A 22,448-nucleotide genomic window follows, 5' to 3' on the forward strand; every position below is an offset into this window, starting at 1 on the left:
ACAAAACGAGAAGACAACCACACCAAGTCCCCAACAAGAAGTCGAGGACCCACGCGGCGACGGCGATTAGCAAACTGCTGAGCCTTCTCCTGGGACAACTTCAAATTGTCCACCACATGACTCCAAATCCGATGCAACCTATCCACCACCATGTCCACTCCAGGACAATCAGAAGGTTCCACCTGACCAGAGGAAAAACGAGGATGAAACCCCGAATTACAAAAGAAAGGAGAAACCAAGGTAGCAGAACTAGCCCGATTATTAAGGGCAAATTCGGCCAGCGGCAAAAAGGTAACCCAGTCATCCTGATCATCAGAAACAAAACACCTTAAATAAGTTTCCAAGGTCTGATTAGTTCGTTCAGTCTGGCCATTCGTCTGAGGATGGAATGCAGACGAAAAGGACAAATCAATGCCCATCTTAGCACAGAAAGTCCGCCAAAATCTAGACACAAACTGGGATCCCCTGTCAGAAACGATGTTCTCAGGAATCCCATGCAAACGAACCACATTCTGAAAAAACAGAGGGACCAACTCAGAGGAGGAAGGTAACTTAGGCAAGGGTACCAGATGAACCATTTTAGAAAAGCGATCACACACAACCCAGATGACGGACATTTTTTGAGAGACAGGGAGATCCGAAATAAAGTCCATGGAAATGTGCGTCCAAGGCCTCTTCGGGATAGGCAAAGGTGACAACAATCCACTGACCCGAGAACAGCAAGGCTTAGCCCGAGCACAAACCTCACAAGACTGCACAAAAGAACGCACATCCCTCGACAAGGAAGGCCACCAAAAAGACCTGGCCACCAAGTCTCTAGTACCAAATATTCCAGGATGACCTGCCAACGCAGAAGAATGGACCTCGGAGATGACTCTACTGGTCCAATTATCCGGAACAAACAGTCTCTCAGGCGGACAACAATCAGGTTTACCCGCCTGAAACTCCTGCAAAGCACGTCGCAAGTCTGGGGAGACAGCAGACAAAATCACCCCATCCCTAAGGATACCAGAGGGCTCAGAATTTCCAAGGGAGTCAGGCACAAAACTCCTAGAAAGAGCATCCGCCTTCACATTCTTTGAACCTGGCAGGTATGAAACCACAAAATTGAAACGAGAGAAAAACAGTGACCAACGCGCCTGTCTAGGATTCAGACGCCTGGCAGACTCAAGGTAAATCAAATTTTTGTGATCAGTCAAGACCACCACACGATGTCTAGCACCCTCTAGCCAATGACGCCACTCCTCAAATGCCCACTTCATGGCCAAAAGTTCCCGATTACCAACATCATAATTCCGCTCAGCCGGCGAAAACTTTCTAGAAAAAAACGCGCATGGCTTCATCACCGAGCCATCGGAGCTTCTCTGTGACAAAACCGCCCCCGCTCCAATCTCGGAAGCATCAACCTCAACCTGAAAAGGGAGCGAAACATCTGGCTGACGCAACACAGGAGCAGAAGAAAACCGGCACTTAAGTTCCTGAAAGGCCTCCACAGCCGCAGGAGACCAATTAGCAACATCAGCACCCTTCTTAGTCAAATCCGTCAAAGGCTTAACAACACTAGAAAAATTAGTTATAAAACGATGATAGAAATTAGCAAAGCCCAAGAATTTCTGTAGACTCTTAAGAGATGTAGGCTGCGTCCAGTCACAAATAGCCTGAACCTTGACGGGATCCATCTCAATAGTAGAAGGGGAAAAAATATACCCCAAGAAAGAAATCTTCTGGACTCCAAAGAGACACTTTGAGCCTTTTACAAACAAGGAATTGGCCCGCAGGACCTGAAACACCTTCCTGACCTGCTGAACATGAGACTCCCAGTCATCAGAAAAAAACAAAATATCATCCAAATACACAATCATAAATTTATCCAGATATTCACGGAAAATATCGTGCATAAAGGACTGGAAGACTGAAGGAGCATTAGAAAGTCCGAAAGGCATTACCAAATACTCAAAATGGCCATCAGGCGTATTAAATGCGGTTTTCCACTCATCACCTTGCTTTATTCGTATAAGATTATACGCACCCCGAAGATCAATCTTAGTGAACCATTTAGCCCCCTTAATGCGAGCAAACAAATCAGTCAACAATGGCAAAGGATACTGATATTTTACGGTAATCTTATTCAAAAGACGATAATCTATACAAGGCCTCAAGGAACCATCTTTTTTGGCCACGAAAAAAAAACCTGCTCCCAAAGGGGACAAAGATGGACGGATATGTCCCTTTTCCAAGGACTCCTTAACATAATCCCGCATAGCAGTATGCTCTGGCACTGACAGATTGAACAAACGACCTTTAGGAAATTTACTGCCTGGAATTAAATTTATAGCACAATCGCAATCCCTGTGAGGAGGAAGCGAACTGAGCTTAGGCTCCTCAAAAACATCCCGATAGACAAAAACACAGGAATCTCAGAAGGAGTAGATGAAGCGATAGAAATCGGAGGTGCATCATCATGAACCCCCTGACAACCCCAGCTTAACACAGACATCGATTTCCAGTCAAGGACTGGATTATGAGTTTGTAACCATGGCAGACCAAGCACTAGGACATCATGCAAATTATACAGTACCAGGAAGCGAATCACCTCCTGATGAACAGGAGTCATACGCATGGTCACTTGTGTCCAGTACTGAGGTTTATTCATAGCCAAAGGTGTAGAGTCAATTCCCTTCAAAGGAATAGGGACTTCCAGAGGCTCCAGACTAAACCCACAGCGATTGGCAAATGACCAATCCATAAGACTCAGGGCAGCGCCTGAATCCACATAGGCATCGACGGAAATGGATGATAATGAACAAATCAGAGTCACAGACAGAATGAACTTAGACTGTAAAGTACTAATGGCAACAGACTTATCAACCTTTTTTGTGCGTTTAGAGCATGCTGATATAACATGAGCTGAATCACCACAATAAAAGCACAACCTTTTTTTCCGCCTATAATTTTGCCGTTCACTTCTGGACTGAATTTTATCACATTGCATTATCTCAGGAGACGGTTCAGACGACACCGCCAAATGGTGCACAGGTTTGCGCTCCGGTAAACGCCGATCAATCTGAATAGCCATAGTCATAGACTCATTCAGACCAGTAGGCGCAGGGAACCCCACCATAACATCTTTAATAGTTTCAGAAAGGCCATCTCTGAACCTTGCAGCCAGGGCGCACTCATTCCACTGAGTAAGCACCGACCACTTCCGAAATTTTTGACAATAAATTTCTGCTTCATCTTGCCCCTGAGAGAGGGCCAACAAAGCTTTTTCAGCCTGAATCTCTTGGTTAGGTTCCTCATAGAGCAAACCCAATGCCAGAAAAAACGCATCCGCATTAAGCAACGCAGGGTCCCCTGGTGCCAATGCAAATGCCCAATCCTGAGGGTCACCCCGCAGGAAAGATATAATAATCTTGACTTGCTGAGCAGGGTCTCCAGAGGAGCGAGATTTCAAAGAAAGAAACAACTTGCAATTGTTCCTAAAATTCAGAAAACGAGATCTATCTCCAGAAAAAAACTCTGGGACAGGAATTCTAGGTTCAGACATAGGAGCATGTACAACAAAATCCTGTATATTTTGAACCTTAGCGGCAAGATTATTCAGGCTGGAAGCCAAACTCTGGACGTCCATGATAAACAGCTGGGATCAGAGCCATTCAAAGATTAAGAGGAGGAGGAAGTAGCCACGCTGCAATAAGGCTAGGCAGCAAACTCTGAGGGAAAGAGAAAAAAAAAAAAAAAAACCTTCCTCAGACTACTTATCCTCCTACTTCAGCCAATACAATTAACACTTTGTGGGCCGGTTATACTGTCATGATCCCAATGGCAGGGGATCACTAAAGGACAAGCACAGATACAAACAAGCTCTAGGGCGATGGAACCTGAGCTGACCGCGACCCTGAACCTAACACACAAATAAAAGTAGCCGGGGAACGTGCCTACGATGATCCTAGACGTCTCGCTCCAGCCGAAGATCTAACTTCCCCTATTAGAAGAAACACAGACCTCTCTTGCCTCCAGAGAAATACCCCACAGAAATAGCAGCCCCCCACATATAATGACGGTGAAATGAGAGGAAAGCACATGCGCAGTATGAAAACAGTTTCAGCAAAATGAGGCCCGCTAAAGCTAGATAGCAGAGGATACAAAAGTGAACTGCGCGGTCAGTGAAAAACCCTTCAAAAAACCATCCTGAAATTACTTGAACTCATGTGCCAACTCATGGTACATGAGGAGCAATTTCAGCCCACTAGAGCAACCAGCAGCAATAATCACATATCTGCAGGCTGGACTAAAAAACCAAATAAAGCAAAACACCAAAACAGGAAAATCCAAACTTAGCTTGACCAGAAGGTTCTAGGAGCAGGGAGCAGAGGTAACAAGACACACTGGATACATTGATAACCGGCGAGGAAATGCCAGCAAAGCCAGGTTAAATAGGAAACTCCCATATCCTGATGGAACAGGTGGAACCCAGAGACCCAGGAAAGACAAGTCACCCAGTACCATCAGTAACCACCAGAGGGAGCCCAAAAACAGAACTCACAACAGATATGTGTCCTGAGTGCCAGCTAACCTCACCCACCGCAAACTACTGGAGTCCGTTGGTATCTCTACCCATTATAGAAGTACGTTTCAAACGGATTGTGATGGATCTGGTAGTGCCGATTGTAAAATCAGCACAGGGCCACCAACATATATTATTGGTCGTAGACTGCACCACCTGTACCCATAAGCCATTCCGCTTTGGCACACCTTGGCTAAGCTTATCTCCCGGGAGTTTGCCATGTTCTGTCACCTTGGGCTACCGAATTAGATCCTTACTGATCAGGGGACTCCTTTCATGTCCAAGGTGACAAAGGAACTGTGCAAGTTTCTCAAAATAAAACAGTTGCGCACGTTGGTGTATCACCCCCAGACCAATGGACTAATCGAGCGCTTCAACAAAACCCTCAAATCCATGTTGAAGAAGGTAGTTTCTAAGGATGGAAGGGATTGGGACATGTTGCCCTATTTGATGTTCACGATTCTTGAGGTACCACAGACTTCCACAGGATTTTCACCCTTTGAGCTACTGTATGGCAGGCATCCTAGGGGTCTACTGGATATAACCAAAAAGACATGGGAGCAGGAACCTACGCCACATAAGAGTGTCATTGAGCACGTGGCCAATATGCAGGACTGGATTGCAGCGGTCGTGCCGATAGTAAAAAAGCATTTGTTGGATGCTCAGGCAGCACAGGGTCGCATATATAACAAAAAGACCACGGTCCGCTCCTTTAAAGAAGGAGATCGGGTTTTGGTTTTGGTACCCACTGCCGAATGCAAGCTTATGGCCAAGTGGCAAGGGCCATATGAAGTTTGGGAAAAAGTGGGGGGAAGTAAACTACCAAGTTTACCAGCCTGGGAAAGGAAAACCCAAACAGTGGTATCATCTCAATCTTTTGAAAGTGTGGAAGGATCGGGAGTGTATGCTTACAGAAGCGACTTCAGATGTATCATCTAGGGACCATCCGATATCGGCCCGGACAGAGGCTGAGTGAGCAGTAAAGATAGGAGACACACTCTCAAATCAGCAGCATTGAGAGCTGCGGAAATTAGTACAAGAGAATACGGATGTATTTTTTAAACTATCCGGTCGTATCTCTGTCATCCAGCATGACATGTCAACCAGCCTCATGTAAGGGTGCAAATGAAACCATACCGTGTGCACGAGGCCCAGAGACAAGCCATCGCAAGTGAGGTAAGACAAATGCTCCAGCTAGGAGTAATTGAGGAGTCCCGGAGTGACGGTTCTGTAATGATATCTGTAAGCTGAACGAGGTGTCGAAGTTCAACCTTTATCCAATGCCCCGGATGGATGAGCTGATTGAGCGACTGGGGCAGGCCCAGTACTTTACCATACTCGATCTCACCAAGAGTTACTGGCAGGTACCTCTCATGGAATAAGCAAAGGAGAAGACCGCCTTCATAACACTGGAAGGTCTGTACCACTATGTCATCTTGCCCTTTGGACTACATGGGGCACCAGCCACATTCCAGAGGCTGATAGACATATTCCCCATTGCAGCAGTAGTGAATTCGCTCAGAGCCGCAGGCTTGACGGCGAATGCCAAGAAATGTGCGATAGGGCTTAAGGACGCCTGGTATTTGGGATACGTGATCAGCCATGGGGTTATCAACCCCCAAATAAATAAAATCGAGACCATACCGAACTGGCCTCGACCTTTTACCACCAAACAGATGAGAGCGTTTCTGGGCATCATCGGGTATTACCTAAGGTTTATACCTAATTTCTCTGGGAGAACAACACTCCTAACCGATCTCCTAAAGGAAAAAAAAAATCGGTCATGGTGCGGTGGAACCCTCAAGTGGAGGAAGCATACCAGTCTATGAGGGTGGCGCTGTGTGGACAGCTCGTCCTCATCAGCCCCAACTTCAAGAGAGAATTCATCGTGGAGATGGATGATTATAACATGGGCCTAGGAGCGGTCCTGTCGCAGGAGGTGAACAGAGACGAACATCCGGACACATACCTAAGTAGGAGATAGGGGGCAGTAGGACACTGTTCATGACAAAAATATATGAGCGTGGTGGGTAGCTTGACCCCCTCTGATGTCATCTTTGACAAATTGGTGGTAGCGGTGGGATCTGCGTGGTCTCTCTGGTGTCCTGCCCTTGATAGGTAGTAAAATATAGCGCTGCATTATTTTATCTTAAAATTTGTTTAATGGTTCAACTGTCTTTTCCTGCCCTGCCCGGGGCACTGGTAATCCAAGCCATGCCAATGATACCCCTAAATAAAAATGTGCTCAAATGACTGATTTTGGTGGGTGTCACGATTCACACCGTTTTTTTTTTGTTAGGGAGTTATAAGGGTTAAAAGTTGACCAGCAATTTCTCATTTTTACAACACCATTTTTTTAGGGACCAAATCTCATTTGAAGTCATTTTGAGGGGTCTATATGATAGAAAATACCCAAGTGTGACACCATTCTAAAAACTGCACCCCTCAAGGTGCTCAAAACCATATTCAAGAAGTTTATTAACCCTTCTGGTGCTTCACAGAAATTTTTGGAATGTTTAAATAAAAATGAACATTTAACTTTTTTTTCACAAAAAATTTACTTCAGCTCCAATTTGTTTTATTTTACCAAGGGTAAGAGAAGAAATTGGACCCCAAAAGTTGTTGTACAATTTGTCCTGAGTACGCTGATACCCCATATGTGGGGGTAAACCACTGTTTAGGCGCATGGGAGAGCTCGGAAGGGAAGGAGCGCCGTTTGACTTTTCAATGCAAAATTGACAGGAATTGAGATGGGACGCCATGTTGCGTTTGGAGAGCCACTGATGTGCCTAAACATTGAAACCCCCCACAAGTGACACCATTTTGGAAAGTAGACCCCCTAAGGAACTTATCTAGATGTGTGGTGAGCGCTTTGACCCACCAATGGCTTCACAGAAGTTTATAATGCAGAGCCGTAAAAACAAAACAAAAATTTTTTCCCACAAAAATTATTTTTTAGCCCCCAGTTTTGTATTTTCCAGAGGGTAACAGGAGAAATTGGACCCCAAAATTTGTTGTCCAATTTGTCCTGAGTGCACTGATACTCCATATGTGGTGGGGAACCACTGTTTGGGCGCATGGAAGGGCTCGGAATGGAAGGAGCGCCATTTGGAATGCAGACTTAGATGGAATGGTCTGCAGGTGTCACATTGCGTTTGCTGCTATGATTAGGTAATTCAGAACCACAATGGACCTTGAAGTTCAGCGCACACAAAGTGACCTGACATTTACCAAAAACATATGACGAGCTCTGAGACGTGGAAACTCTGCTGACCGCAATCCCTAATCCTATCACACCACACTAGAGGTAGCCGTGGATTGCGCCTAACGCTCCATATGCAACTCAGCACAGCCTGAGAAACTAACTAGCCCTGAAGATAGAAAAATAAGCCTACCTTGCCTCAGAGAAATTCCCCAAAGGAAAAGGCAGCCCCCCACATATAATGACTGTGAGTAAAGATGAAATACAAACACAGAGATGAAATAGATTTAGCAAAGTGAGGCCCGACTTACTGAATAGACCGAGGATAGGAAAGATAGCTTTGCGGTCAACACAAAAACCTACAAACAACCACGCAGAGGGGCAAAAAGACCCTCCGCACCGACTAACGGTACGGAGGTGCTCCCTCTGCGTGTCAGAGCTTCCAGCAAGCAAGAAAAACCAATATAGCAAGCTGGACAGAAAATATAGCAAACAAAAATAACATAAGCAGAACTTAGCTTATGCAGGATAGACAGGCCACAGGAACGATCCAGGAGGAAGCAAGACCAATACTAGAACATTGACTGGAGGCCAGGATCAAAGCACCAGGTGGAGTTAAATAGAGCAGCACCTAATGACTTAACCTCATCACATGAGGAAGGAAACTCAGAAGCCGCAGTACCACTCTCATCCACCAAAGGAAGCTTATAGACAGAACCAGCCGCAGTACCACTCACGACCACAGGAGGGAGCTTGGCCACAGAATTCACAACAGTACCCCCCCCTTGAGGAGGGGTCACCGAACCCTCACCAGAGCCCCCAGGCCGACCAGGATGAGCCACATGAAAGGCACGAACCAGATCGGCAGCATGGACATCAGAGGCAAAGGCCCAGGAATTATCTTCCTGACCATAACCCTTCCACTTAACCAAATACTGGAGTTTCCGTCTCGAAACACGAGAATCCAAAATCTTCTCCACAATATACTCCAATTCCCCTTCAACCAAAACCGGAGCAGGAGGATCAATAGATGGAACCACAGGTGCCACGTATCTCCGCAACAATGACCTATGGAACACGGTATGGATGGAAAAAGAAGCTGGAAGAGTCAAACGAAAAGACACAGGATTAAGAACCTCAGAAATCCTATATGGACCAATGAAACGAGGCTTAAATTTAGGAGAGGAAACCTTCATAGGAATATAACGAGATGACAACCAAACCAAATCCCCAACACGAAGTCGGGGACCCACACAGCGCCTGCGGTTAGCAAAACGTTGAACATTCTCCTGGGACAAAGTCAGATTGTCCACTACATGAGTCCAAATCTGCTGCAACCTATCCACCACAGTATCCACACCAGGACAGTCCGAAGACTCAACCTGCCCTGAAGAGAAACGAGGGTGGAACCCAGAATTGCAGAAAAACGGCGAAACCAAAGTAGCCGAGCTGGCCCGATTATTAAGGGCGAACTCAGCCAAAGGCAAAAAGGACACCCAATCATCCTGATCAGCAGAAACAAAACATCTCAGATATGTTTCCAAGGTCTGATTGGTTTGTTCAGTCTGGCCATTTGTCTGAGGATGGAAAGCAGAGGAAAAAGACAAATCAATGCCCATCCTAGCACAAAAGGCTCGCCAAAACCTTGAAACAAACTGGGAACCTCTGTCAGAAACGATGTTCTCTGGAATGCCATGTAAACAAACCACATGCTGGAAAAACAACGGCACCAAATCAGAGGAGGAAGGCAATTTAGACATGGGCACCAAATGGACCATCTTAGAGAAGCGATCACAAACTACCCAAATGACCGACATTCTTGGAGAGACGGGGAGATCCGAAATAAAATCCATAGAGATATGTGTCCAAGGCCTCTTCGGGACCGGCAAGGGCAAAAGCAACCCACTGGCACGAGAACAGCAGGGCTTAGCCCGAGCACAAATCCCACAGGACTGCACAAAAGAACGCACATCCCGCGACAGAGACGGCCACCAAAAGGATCTAGCCACCAAATCTCTGGTACCAAAGATTCCAGGATGACCAGCCAACACCGAACAATGAACCTCAGAGATAACTTTATTCGTCCACCTATCAGGGACAAACAGTTTCTCCGCTGGGCAACGGTCAGGTCTATTAGCATGAAATTTTTGCAGCACCCGCCGCAAATCAGGGGAGATGGCAGACAAAATTACCCCCTCTTTGAGAATACCCGCCGGCTCAGACAAACCCAGAGAATCGGGCACAAAACTCCTAGACAGGGCATCCGCCTTCACATTTTTAGAGCCCGGAAGGTACGAAACCACAAAGTCAAAACGGGAGAAAAACAGCGACCAACGAGCCGGTCTAGGATTCAACCGTTTGGCAGACTCGAGATAAGTCAAGTTTTTGTGATCAGTCAAGACCACCACGCGATGCTTAGCTCCTTCAAGCCAATGACGCCACTCCTCGAATGCCCACTTCATGGCTAGCAACTCTCGATTGCCAACATCATAATTTCCCTCAGCAGGCGAAAATTTCCTGGAAAAGAAGGCGTATGGTTTCATCACCGAGCAATCAGAACTTCTCTGCGACAAAACAGCCCCTGCTCCAATTTCGGAAGGATCAACCTCGACCTGGAACGGAAGCGAAACATCTGGTTGGCACAACACAGGGGCAGAAGAAAAATGACGCTTCAACTCCTGAAAAGCTTCCACAGCAGCAGAAGACCAATTGACCACATCAGCACCCTTCTTGGTTAAATCAGTCAACGGTTTAGCAATGCTAGAAAAATTAGCGATGAAGCGACGATAAAAATTAGCAAAGCCCAGGAACTTCTGCAGACTCTTCAGAGATGTCGGCTGAGTCCAATCATAAATGGCCTGAACTTTAACAGGGTCCATCTCGATAGTAGAAGGAGAAAAAATGAACCCCAAAAATGAAATCTTCTGAACACCAAAGAGACACTTTGACCCCTTCACAAACAAAGAATTAGCACGCAGGACCTGGAACACCATTCTGACCTGCTTCACATGAGACTCCCAATCATCCGAGAAGACCAAAATATCATCCAAGTATACAATCAGGAATTTATCCAGGTACTCTCGGAAGATGTCATGCATAAAGGACTGAAACACTGATGGAGCATTAGAAAGTCCGAATGGCATAACCAGGTACTCAAAATGGCCTTCGGGCATATTAAATGCTGTTTTCCATTCATCGCCCCGTTTAATACGCACAAGATTATACACACCACGAAGATCTATCTTGGTGAACCAACTAGCCCCCTTAATCCGAGCAAACAAATCAGACAGCAGCAGCAAGGGGTACTGAAATTTGACCGTAATTTTATTTAGAAGGCGGTAATCAATACAAGGTCTCAGCGAACCATCCTTCTTGGCCACAAAAAAGAACCCCGCTCCCAATGGCGACGATGACGGGCGAATATGACCCTTCTCCAAAGACTCCTTCACGTAACTCCGCATAGCGGCGTGCTCAGGTACAGATAAATTAAACAGTCGACCCTTAGATAAATTAAACAGTCGACCAGGAATCAAATCGATAGCACAATCACAATCCCTATGCGGAGGTAGGGCATTGGACTTGGGCTCATCGAATACATCCCGGTAATCAGACAAGAACTCTGGGACCTCAGAAGGGGTGGATGATGAGATAGACAGAAATGGAACATCACCATGTACCCCCTGACAACCCCAGCTGGACACAGACATTGATTTCCAATCTAATACTGGGTTATGGACTTGTAGCCATGGCAACCCCAACACAACCACATCATGCAGATTATGCAACACCAGAAAGCGAACATCCTCCTGGTGCGCAGGAGCCATGCACATGGTCAGCTGGGTCCAATACTGAGGCTTATTCTTGGCCAAAGGCGTAGCATCAATTCCTCTCAATGGAATAGGACACTGCAAGGGCTCCAAGACAAACCCACAGCGCCTAGCAAACTCCAAGTCCATCAAATTCAGGGCAGCGCCTGAATCCACAAATGCCATGACAGAATAGGAAGACAAAGAGCAGATCAAAGTAACGGACAAAAGAAATTTCGACTGTACCGTACCAATGGTGGCAGGCCTAGCGAACCGCTTAGTGCACTTAGGACAATCGGAGATAGCATGAGTGGAATCACCACAGTAGAAACACAGCCCATTCAGACGTCTGTATTCTTGCCGTTCAGCTCTGGTTAAAGTCCTATCGCACTGCATAGGCTCAGGTTTATGCTCAGATAATACCGCCAAATGGTGCACAGATTTACGCTCGCGCAAGCGTCGACCGATCTGAATGGCCAAAGACATAGACTCATTCAGACCAGCAGGCATAGGAAATCCCACCATGACATCCTTAAGGGCTTCAGAGAGACCCTTTCTGAAAATAGCTGCCAGCGCACATTCATTCCATTGAGTGAGCACGGACCACTTTCTAAACTTCTGACAATAAATCTCTATCTCATCCTGACCCTGACACAGAGCCAGCAAATTTTTCTCTGCCTGATCCACTGAATTAGGTTCGTCGTACAGCAATCCGAGCGCCCGAAAAAACACATCAATATTACATAATGCAGGATCTCCTGGCGCAAGGGAAAATGCCCAGTCTTGAGGGTCGCCACGTAATAAAGAAATAATGATTTTAACTTGTTGAACTGGGTCACCAGAGGAGCGGGGTTTCAAAGCCAGAAATAGTTTACAATTATTTTTAAAATTCAAAAACTTAGCTCTATCTCCAGAAAATAACTCAGGAATAGGAATTTTAGGTTCTAACATAGGATTCTGAACCACTAAATCTTGAATGTTCTGTACTCTTATAGTGAGATTATCCATCAAAGAGGACAGACCCTGAATGTCCATGTCCACACCTGTGTTCTGAACCACCCTGATGTAAAGGGGAAAAGAAAGACAGAACACAGTGCAAAAAAAAAAATGGTCTCAGAACTTATCTTTTCCCTCTAATGAGAAGCATTAGTACTTAGGCCTCCAGTACTGTTATGATCAGGTAATTCAGAACCACAATGGACCTTGAAGTTCAGAGCACACAAAGTGACCTGACATTTACCAAAAACATATGACGAGCTCTGAGACGTGGAAACTCTGCTGACCGCAATCCCTAATCCTATAACACCACACTAGAGGTAGCCGTGGATTGCGCCTAACGCTCCCTATGCAACTCGGCACAGCCTGAGAAACTAACTAGCCCTGAAGATAGAAAAATAAGCCTACCTTGCCTCAGAGAAATTCCCCAAAGGAAAAGGCAGCCCCCCACATATAATGACTGTGAGTAAAGATGAAATACAAACACAGAGATGAAATAGATTTAGCAAAGTGAGGCCCGACTTACTGAATAGACCGAGGATAGGAAAGATAGCTTTGCGGTCAACACAAAAACCTACAAACAACCACGCAGAGGGGCAAAAAGACCCTCCGCACCGACTAACGGTACGGAGGTGCTCCCTCTGCGTCTCAGAGCTTCCAGCAAGCAAGAAAAACCAATATAGCAAGCTGGACAGAAAATATAGCAAACAAAAATAACATAAGCAGAACTTAGCTTATGCAGGATAGACAGGCCACAGGAACGATCCAGGAGGAAGCAAGACCAATACTAGAACATTGACTGGAGGCCAGGATCAAAGCACCAGGTGGAGTTAAATAGAGCAGCACCTAACGACTTAACCTCCTGAGGAAGGAAACTCAGAAGCTGCAGTACCACTCTCATCCACCAAAGGAAGCTTATAGACAGAACCAGCCGCAGTACCACTCACGACCACAGGAGGGAGCTTGGCCACAGAATTCACAACAGTTTGCAGAGCCCCTAATGTACCTAAACAGTAGAAACCCCCCACAAGTGACACGATTTTGGAAAGTAGACCCCCTAAGGAACTCATCTAGATGTGTTGTGAGAGCTTTGAACCCCCAAGTGTTTCACTACAGTTTATAACGCAGAGCCGTGCAAATAAAAAAAAAAACTTTCAACAAAAAATTATTTTTTAGCTCCTAGTTTTGTATTTTCCCGAGGGTAAGAGGAGAAATTCGACCCCAAAAGTTGTTGTCCAATTTGTCCTGAGTACGGTGATACCCCATATACGGGGGGGAACCACCGTTTGGGTGCATGGGAGGGCTCGGAAGGGAAGGAGCGCCATTTGGAATACAGACTTAGATGGAATGGTCTGCAGGCGTCACATTGCGTTTGCAGAGCCCCTAATGTACCTAAACAGTAGAAACCCCCCACAAGTGACCCCATATTGGAAACTAGACCCCCCAAGGAACTTATCTAGATGTGTTGTGAGAACTTTGAGCCTCCAAGTGTTTCACTACAGTTTATAACGCAGAGCCGTGAAAATAAAAAATCTTTTTTTTTCCCACAAAAATTATTTTTTAGCCCTCAGTTTTGTATTTTCCCAAGGGTAACAGGAGAAATTGGACTCCAAAAGTTGTTGTCCTATTTGTCCTGAGTACGCTAATACCCCATATTTTGGGGTAAACCCCTGTTTGGGCACACGGGAGAGCTCGGAAGGGAAGGAGCACTGTTTTACTTTTTCAACGCAGAATTGGCTGGAATTGAGATTGGACGCCATGTGGCGTTTGGAGAGCCCCTGATGTGCCTAAACAGTGGAAACCCCCAATATAACTGAAACCCTAATCCAAACACACCCCTAACCCTAATCCCAACAGTAACCCTAACCACACCCCTAACTCTGACCACCCCTAATCCCAACCCTATTCCCAACCGTAAATGTAATCTAAACAATAACCGTAACTTTAGCCCCAACTCTAACCCTGACTTTAGCCCCAACCCTAACTGTAGCCTTAACCCTAGCCCCAATCCTAACCCTAGCCCTAACCCTAACCCTAGCCCTAACCCTAGCCCTAACCCTAGCCCTAACCCTAACCCTAACCCTAATGGGAAAATGGAAATAAATACATTTTTTTAATTTTTCCCTAACTAAGGGGGTGATGAAGGGGGGTTTGATTTACTTTTATAGCGTTTATTTAGCGGATTTTTATGACTGGCAGCCGTCACACACTGAAAGACGCTTTTTATTGCAAAAAATATTTTTTGCGTTACCACATTTTGAGAGCTATAATTTTTCCATATTTTGGTCCACATAATCATGTGAGGTCTTGTTTTTTGCGGGACAAGTTGACATTTTTATTGGTAACATTTTCGGGCATGTGACATTTTTTGATCGCTTTTTATTCCGATTTTTGTGAGGCAGAATGACCAAAAACCAGCTATTTATGAATTTCTTTTGGGGGAGGCGTTTATACCTTTCCGTGTTTAGTTAAATTGATAAAGCCGTTTTATTCTTTGGGTCCGTACAATTACAGCGATACCTCATTTATATTTTTTTATGTTTTGGCGCGTTTATACGATAAAAACTATTTTATAGAAAAAATTATTATTTTTGCATCGCTTTATTCTCAGGACTATAACTTTTTTATTTTTTTGCTGATGATGCTATATGGCAGCTCGTTTTTTGCGGTACAAGATGACGTTTTTAGAGGTACCATGGTTATTTATATCCGTCTTTTTGATCACGTGTTATTCCACTTTTTGTTCGACGGTATGATAATAAAGCGTTGTTTTTCGCCTCGTTTTTTTTTTTTTCTTACGGTATTTACTGAAAGGGTTAACTAGTGGGCCAGTTTTATAGGTCGGGTTGTTACGGATGCGGTGATACTAAATATGTGTACTTTTATTGTTTTTTTGGTTTTTTTTATTTAGATAAAGAAATGAATTTATGGGAATAATATATATATTTTTTCATTATTTACGTTTTTTTTTTTTTTTTTACACATTTGGAAATTTTTTTTTAACTTTTTTACTTTGTCCTGGGGGAGGGCGGGGACATCACAGATCGATGATCTGACAGATTGCACAGCACTCTGTTAGATCAGCGATCTGTCTGAGAGCAGTGCAGGCTTACCAAGCGCCTGCTCTGAGCAGGCACTTGTTAAGCCACCTCCCACCCTGCTGGATCCGGATGCCGTGGCCATCTTGGATTCGGGCCTGCTACAGGGAGGGAGGTAAGGAGACCCTCGCAGCAACGCGATCACATCGCGTTGCTGCGGGGGTCTCCGTGAAGCCCGCAGGGAGCCCCCTCCCTGCGCGATTCTTCCCTGTACCGCCGGCACACCTCGATCATGTTTGATCGCGGTGTGCCGGGGGTTAATGTGCCGGGGGTGGTCCGTGACCACTCCTGGCACATAGCGCCGGATGTCAGCTGCGATAGGTAGCTGACACCCGGCCGCGATCAGCCGCGCTCCCCCTGTGAGCGCGGCCGATCGCGTATGACGTACTATCCCGTCGGTGGTCATATGGGCCCACCCCACCTTGACGGGATAGTACGTCATATGTCAGAAAGGGGTTAACACAAATTTGTATAATGCTCGTATCTCCGCTACAGAACATGTCAGAATCCCAGCACACCCCTCATTCTTCTTATTTTACAATTGGCTTTCTATTGGTACCAAGTTCGGGCTAGTTGGCGCACACAGTTCCTGAGAAATCCGTACTGTTTTACCTGTTGGAATTAGAGGCTCGCGCTTACAGTGGCTGATAGATCCGCCGACGGAGATTCGCAAGATGGTCTTATTATTTTCCTAGCCCAAATTGTTGGCCCAATATCTCACTATAACAGGACAAAGAACCGCATATCTTGAATGGGATATTAGACTAGCTGCACAACTGTCTACTGCAGCTATAGCGGACGTAAAAATTCCTCTTCTACACAAACATTCCAGCAAGCAAAACACAGAGTGAAGGGGGGTCAACGCCCACCCTATATGTGCTGGCAAGAGAAACTAAAACTTATATTATACATTATCCTCACAGTGGGGTTGGTGAACAGTAGTGATGAGCGAATATACTCGTTACTCGAGATTTCTCGAGCACGCTCGGGTGTCCGACGAGTATTTTTTTAATGCTTGGAGATTTAGTTTTCCTCACCTCAGCTGAATGATTTACATCTCTTAGCCAGCTTGATTACATGTGGGGATTCCCCAGCAACCAGGCAACCCCACATGTACTTACGCAGGCTAATAGCTGTAAATCATTCAGCTGCGGCAAGAAAAACGAAATCTCCGAGCACTAAAAAATACTCGGAGGTCACCCAAACGTGCTCGGGAAATCTGGAGTAATGAGTATATTCGCTCATCACTAGTGAACAGTAATGGTGGAAACCCAACCCAACAAGCCTCCAGAAACAAGGATTGAGCATGTGTTATATGTTTCATAACGCCCCATCGTTTCTCCCTTGAAGATAAGCAGCTACCAGAGGAATCACATAAAGGCTTATCATCGTATTGAAGTAAGCCTACACACCAAGCTAATTTTCTAATCCAACCCTGCACAATTATGGGGTAATTTGAGAGGAGTTAGTGGCAGCGAAAAGGCATTTTGTGGACCGCTATCTCATGTGTATAATCTCTCAAGTATGTCAGATGCTCAATTAGTGCTAATTGCGAGCTTGTCTCTGTGCCACGATGCACTTTAGGCTTCAATAAACACTGCTCCATCTGTGGATGGACATTGAAGCTGTCGTCCCGTGCTCGGAATCGTTATCCTGTTTAGTCCGTGAGATCTTTGTATTCGTTGGCACCATGACACGGAAACATCTGACGGGATTTGATGTCTCTATAACAATACTCCTTACTGGCTTTTAGCTGACAATTTTGTTTTATGTGATGGTTGCACAACCTCTTCTGCGTGCCAAGGGGAAGAATGAAATGTGAAAAGAAAATGTTAAGCCGTGAACTATGAGGAAGAGCATAAGCACAAGGCAAAAACATCCTGCCTGTCATCTCACCAGCGTCTCTCCGTTTTTTGGTTCTCGGGACGTCTCTCTTTTGCCGGGAGCAGAGTTGAGTCTCACAGAGCCTTTGAACCTGTAATGGAAATGGACCTGTAAAACACTGATAACTGGTCTACTTGCTAAAATAATCCATTAGCAGATCCCCGACACATTAATGTGCCCATAGACATTCGGCAAGATTCAACTGACAATCTTCATGGGGCCCACTCCTTCCGAAAGAAGGATTAGGTATGTTGGACCTCAAAATGCCTAATCCCATCAACTTATGCTAGATATAAATGTTAGTCGACAGGTAAATGGATATTCCCATTTTTAGATGTTTGGATATGCCATCAATATCTGATAGAGGTGGGTCTCATCCATGAGAGTTGCATCTATCTCTAGACCAGGGACAAGGGCATGTGTGTAACTCTCACCATTCACTTACATGAGAGTTACTGACTTTTGGGCTCCAAACACCACCGCATGTGATGTCCTGACCCACGAGACAAACATTCTGACCCATGCAAGAAAGAGGAGCCTAGTTGGCAGAGGAGGAGCTGGGAGTGAGGAGACATGAGTACGCATTATTAGCTGGTACTAACTGGGTGTGATGTTGTCCTTCGAAAATACTTATGGCCTTGGTAAATTCGAGTATTCATAACTGGAATCCAGTGGCAGTGTCTGATCGAATTTCCTTTGAAGACCAGAAGAATTTTCCCCAGAGGTTATAAGTAAATTGTCTCTTCAGAGAGGAAGAGGACTAGAACTCTAGTGCCACGTATTGGAAGTAGCAAACCTAACAGTCAATGTCGACTCTTTAACGAGCCTTGTCACATGAACTAGGATAATAGCCAAACCAGAATCTCAATTTGCAGACACTGTGTTTCGGGGTACTGCCCCTCGTCAGTGCAAAGTGGAGATCTGGTTTGGCTGATTGAGAGGCGTGCCAAACCAGATCTCCACTTTGCACTGACGAGGGGCAGTACCCCGAAACACAGTGTCTGCAAATTGAGATTCTGGTTTGGCTATTTAGGGGCTTCATAGCAAAAGGGGTGATTACATACGCACATACCAATTTTTAGCTATTTGAAACCATAAATGTAATGTATGCCAATATTCTTCTCACTTCACCAATTTAGACTATTTAATGCTGATGCATCACACAGAAATCAGATTACAAAAATATTTACACACAAGTAGGTAAACAGCCAAGGGGGTGAATACTTTCGCAAGACACTGTATAAATTGTTAAAAAAAACTTTTATCAGCTCATTATGGGAAGGAATATAAGAAAACTAGCAAATCTACCATTGCTTTTTTTTGCATCTTTCATTGAGCTTTCATTGCTCATATTTTGTGGTAGTGGTGACTTTTTTGATCACTTTTAAGCTCTTTGGGAGGCAAAAATGCACAAAAATAACAGCAATATTATATATATATATATATATTTTTTTTTTAAAACATCGATCTCCGAAAAATCTAATTGTCATGTTCTCTTTATTCTGACAGTAGTTTTTTATTTCATATTGTCACTTTTGCAAAAGAAAATCTTTTTTTTTTTTTTTTGAGTCAACACATTTTTTTCTTGCACATCTTTTCGTATATGGATCTATATGTGGACGTGTGTTTTTGTAGGACAAGCTGTACGTTTTTCTGGTACGATTTTTGGATTTACGAATGACGGATCAATTTTTATTTATTTTTTGGTGTAAAAAAATCATTCAATCTAGACTAGGTTTTTTCTTATTTTAATTTTTTGACATATGACCTTTATTCTATATAATAATACATATAATTGCGGTGACTCCCAATTTACTGCTACCTTTGCACAAGAACAGTCTCTTTTTGCGCCATCGTACAGAGAGATCCCTACGTTTTTCATCTTTCCCTTTATTGAGCTGTGTGTTTTTCGTGGAATGATCTGTAGTTTTTATTGGTACCATTTTGGGACACCTACGACTTTTCGACTCCTCCTTTTTTTTAGGCAAGATGAACCAAAACTGCAATTATGGCATAGTTTTTCTTTTTTTTTTTTTTTAACATTGTTCCCCGTGAGAGAGAAATAATAGTATAATGTTGTAATATGGGATTTTCTTTTAATTTTTGCAATTAAAAACGAAAGGGGCTCTCTCATGCTTGTTAGAATGGTGCGGATGAGCGCATGTTTGACCACTGCTCCATTCATTCCCAACGGGGCTGCCGAGCGCTGCTTTTACCGGCAGCCCCATAGAAAATGATTGCAATGGCAGTAGGGGCATCCTCCCTGCCGATCGGTGCGGGTTCCAGTGATCAGACCTCCACTGATCCCCTTTGGAGGACTCGTCCTATCCTGCATTACACGGAGAGACCACTGGGACACTGAGTGATGCTTCATTTGCCCTGCGGAGGCACTGCAGGGAAACTGAACACAGAATCTTAGGTGTGCCAACAACCTACACTTGTGATCATACCATTGTCGAGGGACGCTTATTAAGTAGCAATTATAGAAAAGTGGAGAAATACTTTAAGGCTTTAATGGGATAAGATACTAATAATATATTATTACTAATATTATTTATATATTATGCCAATAATATATATACAGTCATGGACAAAAATTTTGAGAATGAGACAAATATTAATTTTTCCAAAGTCTACTGCTTCATTTTTTCTAATGGCAATTTGCATATACTCCTGAATGTCAGAGTGATCAGCTTAACAGCAATTACTGTACTTGCAAAGTCAATATTTGCCCAGAAAATGAACTTTAACCCCCAAAACACATTTCAACATCATTGCAGTCCTGCCTTAAAAGGAGCAGCTAACATCGTTTTAGTGATTGATCCATTAACACAGGTGTCGGTGTTGATGAGGACAGGGCTGGCGATCAATCAGACATGAATAAGTAAGAATGACATCACTGGACACTTTAAAAGGAGGCTGGTGCTTGGTATCATTGTTTCTCTTCAGTTAACCATGGTTATCTCTAAACACGTGCAGCCATCATTGCACTGCACAAAAATGGCCTAACAGGGAAGAGTATCGCAGCTACAAAGATTGCACCTCAGTCAACAATCTATCGCATCATCAAGAACTTCAAGGAGAGAACTTCCATTGTTGTCAAAAAGGCTCCAGGGCGCCCAAGAAAGACCAGCAAGCGCCAGGACCGTATCTTAAAACTGTTTTAGCTGCGGGATCGGACTACCAGCAGTGCCAAGCTTGCTCAGGAATGGCAGCAGGCTGGTGTGAGTGCTTCTGCTCGCACTGTGAGGCGGAGACTCTTTGAGCAAGGCCTGGTTTCAAGGAGGGCAGCAAAGAAGCCACTTCTCTCCAGAAAAAACATCAGGGACCGACTGATATTCTGCAAAAGGTACAGGGAGTGGACTGCTGAGGACTGGGGCAAAGTCATTTTCTCTGATGAATCCCCTTTTCGATTGTTTGGGACATCTGGAAAACAGCTTATTCGGAGAAGAAGAGGTGAGCGATACCACCAGTCTTGTCTCATGCCAACTGTAAAGCATCCTGAAACCATTCATGTGTGGGGTTGCTTCTCAGCCAAGGGAATTGGCTCACTCACAGTCTTGCCTAAAAACACAGCCATGAATAAAGAATGGTACCAGAATGTCCTCCAAGAGCAACTTCTCCCAACCGTCCAAGAGCAGTTTGGTGCCCAACAATGCCTTTTCCAGCATGATGGAGCACCTTGCCATAAAGCAAAGGTGATAACTAAATGGCTCATGGAACAAAACATAGAGATTTTGGGTCCATGGCCTGGAAACTCCCCAGATCTTAATCCCATTGAGAACTTGTGGTCAATCATCAAGAGACAGGTGGACAAACAAAAACCAACAAACTCTGGCAAAATGCAAGCATTGATTATGCAAGAATGGACTGCTATCAGTCAGGATTTGGTCCAGAAGTTGATTGAGAGCATGCCAGGGAGAATTGCAGAGGTCTTGAAGAAGAAGGGTCAACACTGCAAATATTGACTTGCTGCATTAACTCATTCTACTTGTCAATATAACCTATTGGTACTCATAATATGATTGCAATTATATTTCTGTATGTGATATAAACATCAGACAAACACTAATAAAAACCAGAGGGCAGCAGATCATGTGAAAATATAATTTTGGTGTCAGTCTCAAAAATTTTGGCCATGACTGTATATATATATATATATATATATATATATATATATATATATATATATATATATATATATATATATATATACACAAAATAATATTACTAGCGATGTGAATATAATAAGTGTCTAATGTATGATTTTCATTTTTATATATTTTTTGCTAGTGTTTTGTATGGTGATTTTAATTAGTTTGAATATTAGCATTAGTATATTTCCTACAATCACATAATAAACTTTGTAAATGGTATTTTATTTATATATATTATTTTTTAAACTGTAAAGTATTTATTATTATTAGTATTATTATATGATTGATTCACTATAATGTTTCATCAACATTATTCTTATTTTTTTGTTTTATTTTTGTATTTTGTTTTTGTTTGTTTTTTATTATGAGACAACAATGTAAACTTTTTAGATACTTTTTTTTTTCATAAAATTTATTCTCGTTTTCGTTAAATTTAGTGCTGTTGTTTTTATCAAATTAAATTTTTAACTAACGGCTATTTTTTATTACGCCACAATATTATGTTTGTGTTTGTTCCTAGTAATGATTTTGTATTTTTAGTACATTATTCTTCTTGGTTTTTATATGTTTAGTCTTAGTTTTTAGTAGTTATTGCTGTTGTTATTGCTATTATTATCGCTGTGCTTCTTTTTATTCGCTATGTCTTTTATCATTATTATAATTACCAGCTGTCGACATTGTATTTTATTACAGAACCGTCAGAGCAAATTTCCCCATTTCCTGTGCTCTCGAATGTTA

General features: G+C 43.7%; 1 protein-coding gene across 1 annotated transcript in view; it reads right to left on the bottom strand.

Moving 5' to 3' along the window:
* Window positions 1-22,448, bottom strand: part of LOC138674721 (uncharacterized) — a 95,042-nt gene that overhangs the window by 22,027 nt on the left and 50,567 nt on the right. Inside the window, exon 9 of the mRNA XM_069762538.1 lies at window positions 17,566-17,644. Coding sequence (XP_069618639.1) covers window positions 17,566-17,644 — 79 coding nt within the window. The remainder of the gene's footprint in view (window positions 1-17,565; window positions 17,645-22,448) is intronic.

The sequence above is a fragment of the Ranitomeya imitator genome, chromosome 4 (genome assembly GCF_032444005.1).
Source record: "Ranitomeya imitator isolate aRanImi1 chromosome 4, aRanImi1.pri, whole genome shotgun sequence".
Lineage (NCBI taxonomy): Eukaryota > Metazoa > Chordata > Amphibia > Anura > Dendrobatidae > Ranitomeya > Ranitomeya imitator.